This window comes from Colletotrichum abscissum (genome assembly GCF_030869225.1).
Source record: "Colletotrichum abscissum strain IMI 504890 chromosome Unknown Scaffold_7.1, whole genome shotgun sequence".
NCBI lineage: Eukaryota > Fungi > Ascomycota > Sordariomycetes > Glomerellales > Glomerellaceae > Colletotrichum > Colletotrichum abscissum.
Window position 1 is genome coordinate 238,508 of NW_026850514.1, and position 12,112 is coordinate 250,619.

The 12,112-nt window shown below is 50.7% G+C and overlaps 5 protein-coding genes across 5 annotated transcripts; 2 read left to right on the forward strand and 3 right to left on the reverse strand.

Moving 5' to 3' along the window:
• Positions 1-714: 714 nt before the first annotated feature.
• Positions 715-2,615, reverse strand: CABS01_03600 (pentatricopeptide repeat domain-containing protein; the record flags this gene model as incomplete). Its single annotated transcript, XM_060536975.1, has 2 exons — positions 715-1,977; positions 2,028-2,615. The coding sequence occupies 2 exons, from the start codon at positions 2,613-2,615 to the stop codon at positions 715-717; spliced, it is 1,851 nt and encodes a 616-aa protein (XP_060391233.1).
• A 463-nt stretch (positions 2,616-3,078) lies between these two features.
• Positions 3,079-3,707, reverse strand: CABS01_03601 (LSM domain-containing protein; the record flags this gene model as incomplete). The annotated part of the gene is made up of 4 exons (XM_060536976.1): positions 3,079-3,285; positions 3,345-3,395; positions 3,461-3,601; positions 3,705-3,707. The coding sequence occupies 4 exons, from the start codon at positions 3,705-3,707 to the stop codon at positions 3,079-3,081; spliced, it is 402 nt and encodes a 133-aa protein (XP_060391234.1).
• Positions 3,708-5,992: 2,285 nt separating this feature from the next.
• Positions 5,993-8,073, forward strand: CABS01_03602 (sulfatase; the record flags this gene model as incomplete). Its single annotated transcript, XM_060536977.1, has 7 exons — positions 5,993-6,290; positions 6,347-6,508; positions 6,572-6,873; positions 6,929-7,427; positions 7,488-7,591; positions 7,655-7,962; positions 8,019-8,073. The coding sequence occupies 7 exons, from the start codon at positions 5,993-5,995 to the stop codon at positions 8,071-8,073; spliced, it is 1,728 nt and encodes a 575-aa protein (XP_060391235.1).
• Positions 8,074-8,659: 586 nt separating this feature from the next.
• On the forward strand, positions 8,660-10,485 carry CABS01_03603 (uncharacterized protein; the record flags this gene model as incomplete). Its single annotated transcript, XM_060536978.1, has 6 exons — positions 8,660-8,856; positions 8,930-9,069; positions 9,145-9,952; positions 10,089-10,125; positions 10,184-10,253; positions 10,397-10,485. 6 exons carry the CDS (start codon positions 8,660-8,662, stop codon positions 10,483-10,485), a joined length of 1,341 nt encoding a protein of 446 aa, XP_060391236.1.
• Positions 10,486-10,624: 139 nt separating this feature from the next.
• Positions 10,625-11,884, reverse strand: CABS01_03604 (uncharacterized protein; the record flags this gene model as incomplete). Its single annotated transcript, XM_060536979.1, has 2 exons — positions 10,625-10,941; positions 10,999-11,884. The coding sequence occupies 2 exons, from the start codon at positions 11,882-11,884 to the stop codon at positions 10,625-10,627; spliced, it is 1,203 nt and encodes a 400-aa protein (XP_060391237.1).
• Between the last annotated feature and the right edge of the window lie 228 nt (positions 11,885-12,112).

Consider the following 12,112-nt stretch of genomic DNA (forward strand, 5'->3'; position numbering starts at 1 on the left):
GCTGCCTGGTCAAGAACCTTAAGTCTAGCTGGATCGAAATTTGAACTGAATGCCATCCCACGGATGATTCAGCCACTTGGTCTGCACGATCCTTGTGTTTGAGATGGCATGTCTTCTCTCCGAGCCACATCCTGACTAATTAATCGATGGCTTTTGCCAAGCCGTTGAAGAGTGCCTTGCAGTCGGCGGCACCAAAGCCTTCGGCAGGGTGCCAGCTTTGTTTCCTAAGGCACTGCTGAATGGCTTGCGTCGTCTGATGAGACAATGGAAACCAAATTATGATGATGTAATGGAACAGCGAGTGCTTCTTTAACACAGTGGAAAGGGCTTGTAACGAAGGGATGCTGGTGTTCGCAATTAGCGCGTTGAGAAATTGTCAAACATTGGCCCGGTGGGCTTGCATGCTGGGTTGTAGGCCGGATCCAAATTGATGGAATCGGCTACATAGATAACCTCCGGTGCCTCTCGGTGTGTTCCACGGTGGTCGGGATAAGGTTGCGACGCTATAAGCTGACAATGAGTCACTCCGTATGAGTACAAATGGTATTCAAGACTTGGTCGGTGATTGCAAACTTCTGCAACGCAATTTTGACTGGCTTGTGCCAAAGTGTAGTATACAGCCGCCGCGGGTAAATCCGGGTGCGGCACACCTTCTCTCAAGAGGTGTTTATGCGAGTGCTCTTGGTAATACAACATATACAAGAACCCGCCATTTTATGATGGGAAGCGATATGTCATCTCGGTGTCCTCTCGGTCCAATCCAGAACTTCTCTTGATCTCGTCGGCAACGGATGCCATCACCTTCGACAAGCCCGACTGGACGTCCATATTCCGTCTCTCGGCCTGCTCGATCAACCACCAAACCCGCACGTCCTGCACGTCAAGGGACTTCCTGACGAGGGTGAGTAGCGTCTTCCTGTTTATCCAAAAACTGTCCAGTTCGGGTTGCTGCCCCTCAACCGGCGCAGGAGCTTCGCCGAATAATCTCACACACTTGTACGCGAGGTCCAGCTCACCAGCCACGGCGTACTCATGCACAACCCTGGCAAAGACAGTGCGATCGCCTTTGAGGGCCAACTCTGGGTTTTGCGCAACAAGAGCCTTGAGAGCTTCCGTATCCTCGCACGCTTGGAGAACGTAGCGAATGGTGACATGATTAGGGCTGGCCTCGGTGTACTTGTGCGCATTCTGGTAGATCTCCAACGCTTTCGCGAAGCCGTGTGTTTCGACAGCGGCTTCAATGATGACATTGAGCGCGGCAATGGGGACTTTGTAGCTGCGGATAAGCTCAGTAAGAGTGTTAAGAGCCGGGTCGATGCTCTCTGGCTCTTTCTTGATTCTCTGGTAGATTGGACGGGTGCTGGCGTATGGCGCAACTGAGATGGCCTTGAACATGATGCACAAGACCCGCAATGCGCTCACGATATCTCCGACTCCGCCGTAGCATTCGATCAGCGCCTCGTAATGATGCGCAACCAGTTTTCCACCCCTCTGCGTGACGAGCCGCGCAGCCCCTGTGGCAAGTTGATAGTCGTTCTGCCTGGTAGCCGTGTTGATAATGTTGAGAAGCACCCCGTCCGAAAGTTGCTCCTTATCCTTCTCCAGCATCCTGCCCCATATGTATCGCGTGCCCTCGTAGTGGTACGCCTCGGAGCAATTGTCGAGCAGTGAATACCACAACGCAACATCTGTCTCGCCATCAGAAGAGTGAACCTTGCCATGTGCCAGCTTGATCGCCTCATCTATGAAACCGCGCTGGGCGAGGGTGAAAATGAAGATGTCAAAGACCCATGAAGCCATCGGTACTTGCTTGTGAATCAGGTTTTCTATTGCGTCGAAAGCCAGCTCGATTTGACCGTCGCGGAGTAGCCCAAGGGCAACGTGGGCCTGTCCTGGGATATCGACCTCAGTCCACGACTGCTTCATGGCTGCAAGAATCTCGTTTCGAAGTAAGTAATCAGGATGTATCGCGAGAGCCTATCGTCGTCAGCGCAAGGGGCAATTCGGTTCGTCTTGAGGAAACATACAGCTAACGCGGCATGGGATATTGAAGGCGAAGTTGTGAACTGCAGTCGTTTCATCTCCGCAAAAAGCTGTGCTAGGAACGCCGCCGATCCTTGAACATCGGCCGTAGCCACGATCAAGTCTTCGTAGAGTTTTGGGCTGAGCTCAACGCCTCTAGCCCGCACTAGATATGTGATGATTGTTGCGACCTTTTTAAAACTTTTGGGTTGGCCCCGGAGGACCTCCAAGGCATCCAGGATTGCAGGCAGCGAGGCTGCTCGGAGCTGCTCGTTCACGGCGGGGAGATTGTCGTCCACGGATTCCGACTCTTCTGTTTGTCGAGCTGCGTCAACTTCAACTAGCTCTTCGCTATCGTGATGCTTCGAGTGTCCTTCTGCCTGCACGGCCGAAGATGTGGCGGTTGTGTATCTTCGACATCGTGTACGATTCGCAGGATGGCGGGTTGATGGGACAAGGTGACTTCGTTGGCGCGTCGCAAGCGATGTTCTGGGAACAGTCTGTGTATTGAGGAGCCTGGCCGCAGCTTGCGTATCGACAGAGGGGCAGAGACAGCGCCATAAGCCGTCGAAAATTACTCGAGTGCCCGACATGGAGCTGGCAATGCGGCTGGGCACGGGGGATACAAATTCTGGAGAGCTGCAGCTTGCACTTTTCGGAGCTTCTCTCACCGAATTAATCCCGGTGCAAAAGTGGATCACGTGACTCACCCGACATTGATTGCGCTTCGCGATAGACGACGAGCATGCACAAGCATCACGGCTGGCATATGGATAAGCATCGCGTCATGAGAATATTTTCTTGCTTTTTGAACGTAAAATGATTATGTTGATATGCGTGCTCCCGAGGCGGGCGGCCAAAGGCCGATAACGCAATGCTGATCCAATGGCGTTGTAATTCCGAATGGCATCCGCAATCGAATTCCTTTTCGTGCGAGACGTCCAATGTGGATGTCTGTAGCCTTCAGATGGCCGTCGATCTTCTTGCAAGTCGTGCAAAGTAGCCGCTGGGAGCCGTGTATCAACTGGGCTCGTCATGATCGTGTCCGGGATATCATCATTGCCCACCACCACCGCCACCACCACCACGGTTACCTCTTCCTCTGCCTCCACGGCCCTGGCCTCTGCCCCGACCTCTGTCACCTCCGCGGCCGCCATGGTCTCCTCTCGATCCACCTCTGCCACCGCGGAATCCTCCTTGCTGGTTCTGTTGGTTCTCCTTCACAACGTCAATGATGTCGTCGGGTACTCGTAGGTATTTGATCTAGGGCTTCGTCAGCATGTCGCTCGTGATTGGGACTTGCGCTATCTGAGTTTCCGTACGTTGTTTCCTTTGACGTAGACTTCGGGTATCTTGACGAACTTGTCGCCTTCCTATGTACTCGTCAGTGGTCTGGCGCGGGGTATGGGGGCGATGCATCGACGCGGGCGGCGCGTACCGGACTCGTTTGAACAACCTCTTTCAATGTGAGGTTCATCCAGGTATCGCACATGACCAGGTGGCCATTGAGTGTTTCGCCGTTCTTCAGCTCGACGAGCATAGGGTGCCCTTGGGCGGCGTTCAAGAGACCGAGGGGTAACTGTGATAGCTGCGTTAGCCAGCACGCTTACAGTTCATTGCACGAGACAGCTGCGCGACAATTGCCGCGTGTTGCATATTTGAGGAGGCGCATGAGGACGTACCATTTTGTGATTCGGGCTCTGGAGCTTGCCGTGGGAAAGGAAGCTGAGCCGGAGCTTGACGCGGACGGTTGACGATTATGCGACAATGGAGATTTAAGTGGGTCGGTTCGGTGAGAGCCCGGTGAGTGGCCACCCGCACCACCAGCGCCGGACGCGGACGTTGCTGAGAGAAGACACACCAGGGTACATCGGCATGACGTCGATAACATTGAACACAGGTAGATACCTAAGGAAAGCAGTCCCTGACATGGCAACTCGTACCAGGGTACCTACCTTAAGCAATAGAAAAGACAACACTTGAGCTCCGCAACTTGAACTGTTTTCTTATTACAATTTGCAAGCTGTCAGCTTTCGAAAGCTTCTGAAAAGGCATCGCTATGTACCTCTAAGCATCCCATGACAAATTATCAAGTCATCCTAGTTGCGTTGCAAGCAGGGGTACTATCCGTATGGGCAAGCACCAATTCAGTTTCGCCTCGATCCAATTGACTTTCGGTACTCTCAGAAATGCAGGCAACACTTTGAGGAGTTCTTCTACAGAATGACAAAGCAATTTTCATGCTTGGCTCAAAAATTCCGCCTGTGTTGAATGTCCGCTTCACAAAAACAGCTTTTAGAACGCCGAACAACAAAAGTATGACCAACGTGGGGCTCGAACCCACAACCCCCAGATAACCACACGTCACGGACGAGATAGAAGTCTGATGCGCTACCATTGCGCCAGCCGGCCAGATCTGCTGACCAATCGCTGATTGGGCAGGTTGACGGCGGAAGCTGCATCTCGTCTCATGAACGCTTTCCCGTGCGCAGTCAGAATGCGTCCTGGGCAATCGCGATGGTTTGCAAATGCCTCAGAAGTTCGTAATGCTACCTAGGAAGACTTTCATAGAAGCCAAGAAGCTCTCATTGAATCTAAACCTTTACAATGTTCTATGGGGAAAAGCTTGACAAAGCTTCAAGTGCGCATCAAGTTTTCTTCCCCTCACCAACTTCCGATGCTACTCGGGGTTGGTGAAGAAGCTTTCAACATCTTCCTTATTACCCCACATTTGCTTTGCTAACGATTCCCTGGGGTCTGGGCAGGAGACTAGATTGCAGTAATACGAATCATTCTAGCTGTGTGCATGTACTTTTCTTCTTGTAGCCATGCTTGTAAAAAGATAATGGAATTTCCAAGTCCCAGCATATGCTAACAATCGGGGTATCAGTGTAGTGACTCACTTACCACTTCACAGGATATAAGTACACGTTCTGCAACCCTTCTTGGGCTTGCAACAATCACAGCTTTGCGAGATCGATTGCTTCAGCTGGATTGGCTTGGACCCCGACTCAAGCCCTGTGCCGCCGAAGAGCAAGACACAGGAACAAGAGCCAAAACTGCTGATAGGCATCCTACCTTTATGAATCCCTCTTAGCAAAGGCTTACCACCCGCTTCTGAAATGTGACCCGAAGAGCCGGGAAGCCTTTAAGGTTATTCATAGGCGGTTTCACAGCCAATGAGCCTTGCTCGGTTGCTCTGGCAAAATGCTCATAGACTTAGTTTACTGGGTGAATGATGCAATCTCTCAATCGCTGAGCCCATTTGCACCAATCGAGGTCATGTTCATCGTCAAGTTCATCTTCGCCCTGTTCCACTTTGTTGGTAATAAAAAGTAGTGTATGTTACTTGACTGCACTCAGATGATGGCGTCTCACTACCTACCTTATGTGAAGAGCCTTGACTAAGACAGCTGTCTGCCATGTCGTTCCATGCTGTCTCTTCGGTTCAGAGCGGAGCCCCGACATATTGCTCTGAACCTCGAACTGGAACCAGCTCCGAAAAAATGGTCTTCTTAATGATGATAAGGTGGTGATCGTGGTTCAGATAGGCTAGCGGACGAAATGACGAAATCGCAAGACCCGATTGCGAATGCCGTTGACATTGTCGAAATACCCATTTCGCTGACCTGGAGCCCAGCCGGTTGGTCGACCGATGAGCGGGCGCCGTCCGACGACCCACCAGCGATACCACCGAGCTACCGGGGCCCCGTGGGCTAACACCGCAACACGCTCAGGCTTGATTCTCTTACTAGCTTTTAGGGGAAGGTTCCTGCCGTTGTAGTCTACTGAAATGTGGGAGCCGGCAATGGAGGTGCTGCGTCACTCATAACACTAACGCGCGACATATAACAGTTACTTTGCAGTGCCTGGAAGCACATATCTCGATCTCAAGGCGGCTTTTCTGTTCCTGCTTGGTTTTGGAGTAGATATCTGTGAAGTTGCAAGATCACAGGCTTCACATTTCACCATGTTGCCAATTCTTAGCCTGCCAACGTTGGCGACACTGGCCCTCGGTGCCTCCGCTGTCATCGCTCAGAGCGTGCAGCAGCGTCAGCCGAACATTGTCTTCATCTTGACTGATGATCAGGACGAGCAACTCGGTTCCCTTGATTACATGCCTTATGTTCAGAAGCATTTTGTTCAGCAGGGAACATACTATCGCAAACACTTTTGCACGATCGCAATTTGCTGTCCATCTCGTGTCAGCTTGTTGACGGGGCAAGCGGCGCACAACACCAATGTCACATATGTTACTCCCCCTCACGGTAAGTCGTAAGCATCTACTGCCAATAGAGTGACAATAGTCTGAATATCCTCATAGGTGGCTACCCGAAATTTGTCTCCCAAGGTTACAACGACAAGTATCTTCCTGTCTGGCTTCAGGACGCTGGCTACAACACGTATTACACCGGCAAGCTCTTCAACTCTCACTCTACCCAAAATTGGAACAATCCCTTCCCCAAGGGCTGGACTGGGAGTGACTGTAAGTCATTGACAACACCTAGAATTCGGGGCTTCATTGCTAACTCTAGCCTAGTCCTTCTAGATCCCAACACCTATCTCTACTTGAATGCAACGTTCCAGAGAAACCAGAGCCCACCTCAGACTTTCCCGGGCGAGTACAGTAACGACTTGGTTGCCGAAAGAGCTCTCGGCTTCTTGGATGATGCTCTCAAGTTCAACGGCAGCAAGCCTTTCTTCTTGGGTGTTGCACCAATTGGTCCTCACAACAACGGACTTGGCGGCGAGACCAGTGCTGGTGCGACACCACCCATCCCCGCGAAGAGGCACAAAAACCCCTTCTCAAACGTGACTGTTCCTCGCACTTACAACTTTAACCCTGACAAGGTAAGACTATCGACTTCCTGATCCAGGTCGTTGGTCGCTTACGCTACTTTTATAGCCGAGCATGGCCAACTGGGGTCTCATCATCCCCCAGCTGAACGCCACCGAGATAACATACGGTGATAACTACTACCGCCGCCGTCTCCAAACACTGCAGTCCGTTGATGAAATGGTTGACGCCATCGTCAAGCGTCTCGATCAAGCCGGTGTCCTCGACAATACCTACGTCATCTTCACGTCTGACAATGGCTTCCACATTGGACAGCATCGTCTTAAGCCAGGAAAGACTTGCGCGATTGAGGAAGACATCAACGTGCCCTTCTTGATCCGCGGCCCCGGCGTGCCAAAGGGCAAGACTGTGGACTTTGTCACAACCCACACCGACATTGCTCCTACGATCTTCTCGTTGGCTAACATCACCCTACGTGACGACTTTGATGGTTCTCCTATTCCCTTCTCTGAGAATGGGATCCAAAAGGCCCAGAATGACCCTAAGCATGATCACGTCAATGTTGAGTTTTGGGGTACTCAACGCGGATATGACGCGTTTGGCGGAGGTCAGTTCATTTGATTCATATTGCATCGTTGCAAGCAACTTGGCACTAACGTCCTATTAGCATCTGCGAACAACACTTACAAGGCTATGCGTGTTCTCGGCGACAGTTATAGCCTGTTCTACTCAGTTTGGTGCAGCAACGAACGCGAATTTTACGACATGAAGGTAAGTCTGATTTCTAGGAGTGGATGTCCATAAATCATGACCAGTTACTCACTCCTGTTATAGAAGGACCCAGGTCAGATGAACAACCTTGCCGGAAGCGCTTCAGGTCAGCTTCTCGATCGTCCCTTGTCCGTCGTCCAAGACCGTCTTGATGCCCTTTTATTGGTCCTCAAGAGTTGCAAGGCCGAGACTTGCAGGCTTCCATGGAAGCACATCCACCCTGAAGGTGGCGTCGAGAACCTCCGGGATGCACTTGATACCAAGTTTGATGAGTTTTACGCCGGACAGCCCAAGATTTCCTTCTCAGACTGCAAGGACTTCTACGACATTGCTTCTGAGGGAGCGCAGGATACTTTGGTCCATTACGACCCGTGAGTCTCAATTAGAAATATTTATGACTGAGGATGGGTGCTGAGTGAGTTTGAAGTGCGATGTTGGATGAAGGTCTTCTGGACAAGCCATCGCTTTCGGAAGAGCTGTAGTATTCGGGCCTTCAAGTAAATGTCTGCTGATCGGCTTTGCACCCGAGGAGCCGTGCATATTGATACCGACAACATGAATCAGATACAGGAATATTACCTTGCATTCCGTATAGGTCGGTGGATTGCATGAGACTCTGAGGCCTAGTGTGATGAATGTGAGAAAAAGGCACTATTTCTATGCTAAGAGCCCGGCCTCGGTCCGGCGTCTTGTGCCGATCGCCTAAGACACCGAGGTGTCTTGGGAGATGGGACAAATCCGTATAATCCCATTGGCTCTCCGCACTTTTGCTCCAAATGCCGAAAGCCGTCAATATCTCGATAAAAGACCTAGCTGCTTCGCGTTCTTCAACATTATTCGTTGTGATTTGCTCAAGAGTCATTAGGGTAAAACGCTGTAAATTTGTTCTCGTGGTTGCTCGTCCTCAAAAGGAAGCAGGCTCCGTGTCCAACCGAAGCAATGACCGTCGGGCCTGCCCTATCTAGCGATTCATACTATGTTCAGTTCAGAACATCAGCGGCTTGAATATCTTGCGTCTGAACTCTCTTCCCAGTATTGACAACCACGAAATTCTCAGGTCTCGCTCAGATGGACAGCGATAATTACGACTCCCAGTCGGGCGATGACGCCGAGAAGTATTCCGTGCCTTCGGCATGGCCACCCACCGACCGGGATTCCTTCGAGGTATCTTTTAATGGGATCGACGACCCTTTTTGCCCACACAGCATGCCACTGTTTCGGAAGTGGACCATCGTTACAATACTGTGCAATGTAACGATTTGCGTGTAAGTAGAACCCCCCGAAGGCAGCCTCTAGTCTATTCCAAATGTAGCTGATACTGACCATCGGATCATCCAGTACCTGCACTAGCTCAGCATACACATCCACATACACCCAGATGAATGCCGAATTTGGCACATCATCTCTTGTCTCCACTCTCGGACTGTCAACGTTCCTCTTGGGTATTGCCTTCGGGCCACCAATGATCAGTCCTTTGAGTGAGTATTACGGACGACGTCCCATCTACCTCGGGACATGGTCTCTTTTCATACTTTCGACAATTCCATCAGCAGTTGCAAAGAACATTCAAACCATACTGGTTACTCGATTCTTCAGTGGTGCCTTTGGCGGTACCTTCCTCTCAGTGTCAGGAGGGACCGTGGGCGACATCTTCCTACCACACCAAATCCAACACCCCATGTCTCTTGTGTCGCTAGTGCCGTTCATGGGGCCTTGCGTGGGCCCAATAGTCGGCGGATTCATCAACTACAACATCAATTGGCGATGGACCTATTATATCATGATCATCTGGTCTTCGATTTTGATGGCCATTATTGTATTTTTCACGCCCGAGACCTTTCATCCAATCAGGTTATACATGAAGGCCAAGCACCTCCGCCAGCAAACTGGCGATGACCGGTATAGAGCGCCGATGGAGAAGAAGAGCGGAGATGTTCAGCCGTCGAAGGCTTCCATCATAGCAGCCTCCATGCTACGACCCTTACAGTTCAACTTCTTGGAGCCTATGTGCCTCTGCCTTAACGTATACTCGGCAATCTTACTGGCTATACTGTACTTGTTCTTTCTGGCGTTCCCGCGCCTCTTCCGAACGGAGTATGGGATGAACCTATGGCAAGGTGGTCTTACATTCCTTGGCATTATTGTAGGCATGTGCTTGGCTGCAGCATCATCACCAGTCTGGTCCAACATCCGCACGCGACTTGTGGAGAAGCACGGGACTAGTGAGCCGGAGTTCCGATTACCGCCGGCTATGTTGGGCGGGTTCCTGATACCGATCGGGTTATTCTGGTTCGGCTGGACGATAAGTCCCAATATCCATTGGATAGTACCAATCATCGGCTCCGGCGTCTTCGGCTGCGGGTAAGTCTATTGACTCCAATGAACATGCAAAAATTGATTGGAGAGGCCTGAATTCTCTCGTTCCTTCACACTTATCATCTCATCGGAGACAAGGAAGTTCTTTGTCAGATGAAAGCTAACCGGTCCAATGCTACAGAACGGTTCTAGCCTTTACTGGCATTTATACCTTCCTCGTACGTTGAAGATGTGTCCCTCTATCTCAAGAGTTTCTTTTGCTGACCACACTTTCAGATTGATGCGTATGCAAAGTATTCTGCATCGGCACTGGCGTCTAATGGACTGACTAGGTGCCTGTTCTCTGGTAAGTCTTGTTTTCTCAATAAGCCACGAGCCTTTCAGTTGTCTAACTCTGTGCGATTTCAGCTGCGTTTCCATTATTTGGCGTGCAGATGTATGACAGACTCGGTCACCAGTGGGCAACAAGTCTTCTTGCATTCCTTACAGTTGCTATGATGCCCTTCCCATGGCTGTTCTTCAAGTACGGCAATGCTTTAAGGGGGAAGAGTAAGTTCGCGCTCCATGACAAGATGTAGAGTCTCAGAGAAAGTCCTAGAATATATATATGTATGTTACACACTTGCGCATTGGCGGCTTTATAATTCCTGATTTTGGCTTTGTCGTGGGAATAATATTCCAAGCTACCTTAGTATTATGTCCTCGCCATAAAGTCATTCACGGCAGTGCATTCTCTTGGAATAGCCCCTCTATATATCCTCTCGTGTCTTGGATATCACACCCTGCAAGAACCCATCCATCTGGACTTTGAGCAGCCGGCGCTCCTGCTGAGACCCGGGGAGGTTGAGTGGGGTTTTCCTCACTAGTGTCACACAAGGCCGGCAGAAGTCTCATCGCGTAACTATTGTGGTCCTTGGTCTCGTTGTCAAGATACTGCAAGACGATCGCCATGTGATTTGCGTCTCCCAGTTCCAAAGTTGGTGCTGGCTTTCCGGTGAACTCCTCGACTAAGATGTCGCGAACACGAGAATAAGCTAACAGAAGAGTGTTAGTGATCTAGTCCTTTCGAAAGACGACTAATAATAACTTACATCTTGGCGAGTCCTGTGCAAACTGTTGATTTGAAACAGCACTCTCCAGCATCTTCAGAATTTGTACTCGCAGAGTCGTCTCCTTCAATCGAGCAGAGACGACTTGAGTCATGAATTCCTCAGGTGAAACGGGTATCTGCTGGAGTTTCGTCGCTTTTTCTGCGTACTTGTTGGCTAGGATGATGAGGCCGGTCCAGAAAGGATCCCGCAGCGCCATTAAGATGTCTTCCTCAGGGAAATACTTCCTACACCAAGACAGATCCTGAGAGCCGGCTCCGGCGTTGGCGAAGGATGGGACGTTCTGGGTAAAAATCACCCGAGCGCTGGGATGTTTGTCGCTGAGGCGGGCCTGTAGGGTCTTGTGAAACTGAACTTGCCTCTGTGATAGAGCTAGTCTACTCGCTCGGGTCATATCGTCGGTGGCGATACCTTGTCGGGAATTATAACCAAAGAAGATATGGTAGACATTGATATTGGGTAATGCATTGATGAAATCCCAGACATCATTATCTTCGCAGGGCGCGACCTGGAAGACGTCCACGAAAGAACCTCTGCCAACCCTGGCGACTTCTGCTGCTAAAGACTCTCCAGTTGCCACGGGGAGCTCTTTGGTAGGTCGAAGGTTCTTGTACCAGCTTTCGTGGGGCGCTGCCTGGCCCAGAACGTTGGTCTTTGTCTGAAACCATGCAGTTCGTGTTTCCCACCCAGCTGGTAAGGCAGGCTGATGCTTCTCAGCGCGGTTAAGATAATCGGACATCGCAAGGGCCATCTTGCTGCGTTCTTCAGCGCCTGTAAAGACTAAGATAACGCGGTCGTATTGAGGTTTAACAGGGTTCTTGATATCGGTTTTCATAAGTGCGACAGCAATGCCGGCCTTGTCGTCCATTTTCGAATCCGTTAAGACAACCGCTACCCTAGCCGCCATGGCCGAATGGGTAGCGATCCAACAAAGGACCGCAAAGAATAAAAAGTGACGAGTCATTTGATTATGTCAATGTTCACTTCTCTCAAGATCGAAGCAGACTGGTGTCACTGATCAGTGCGACTAGTCTATGTACTTTATATAATCAGTCGGCCTCATATTAGCATCTGCTTTCAAGTGAGCGGCTGGGGC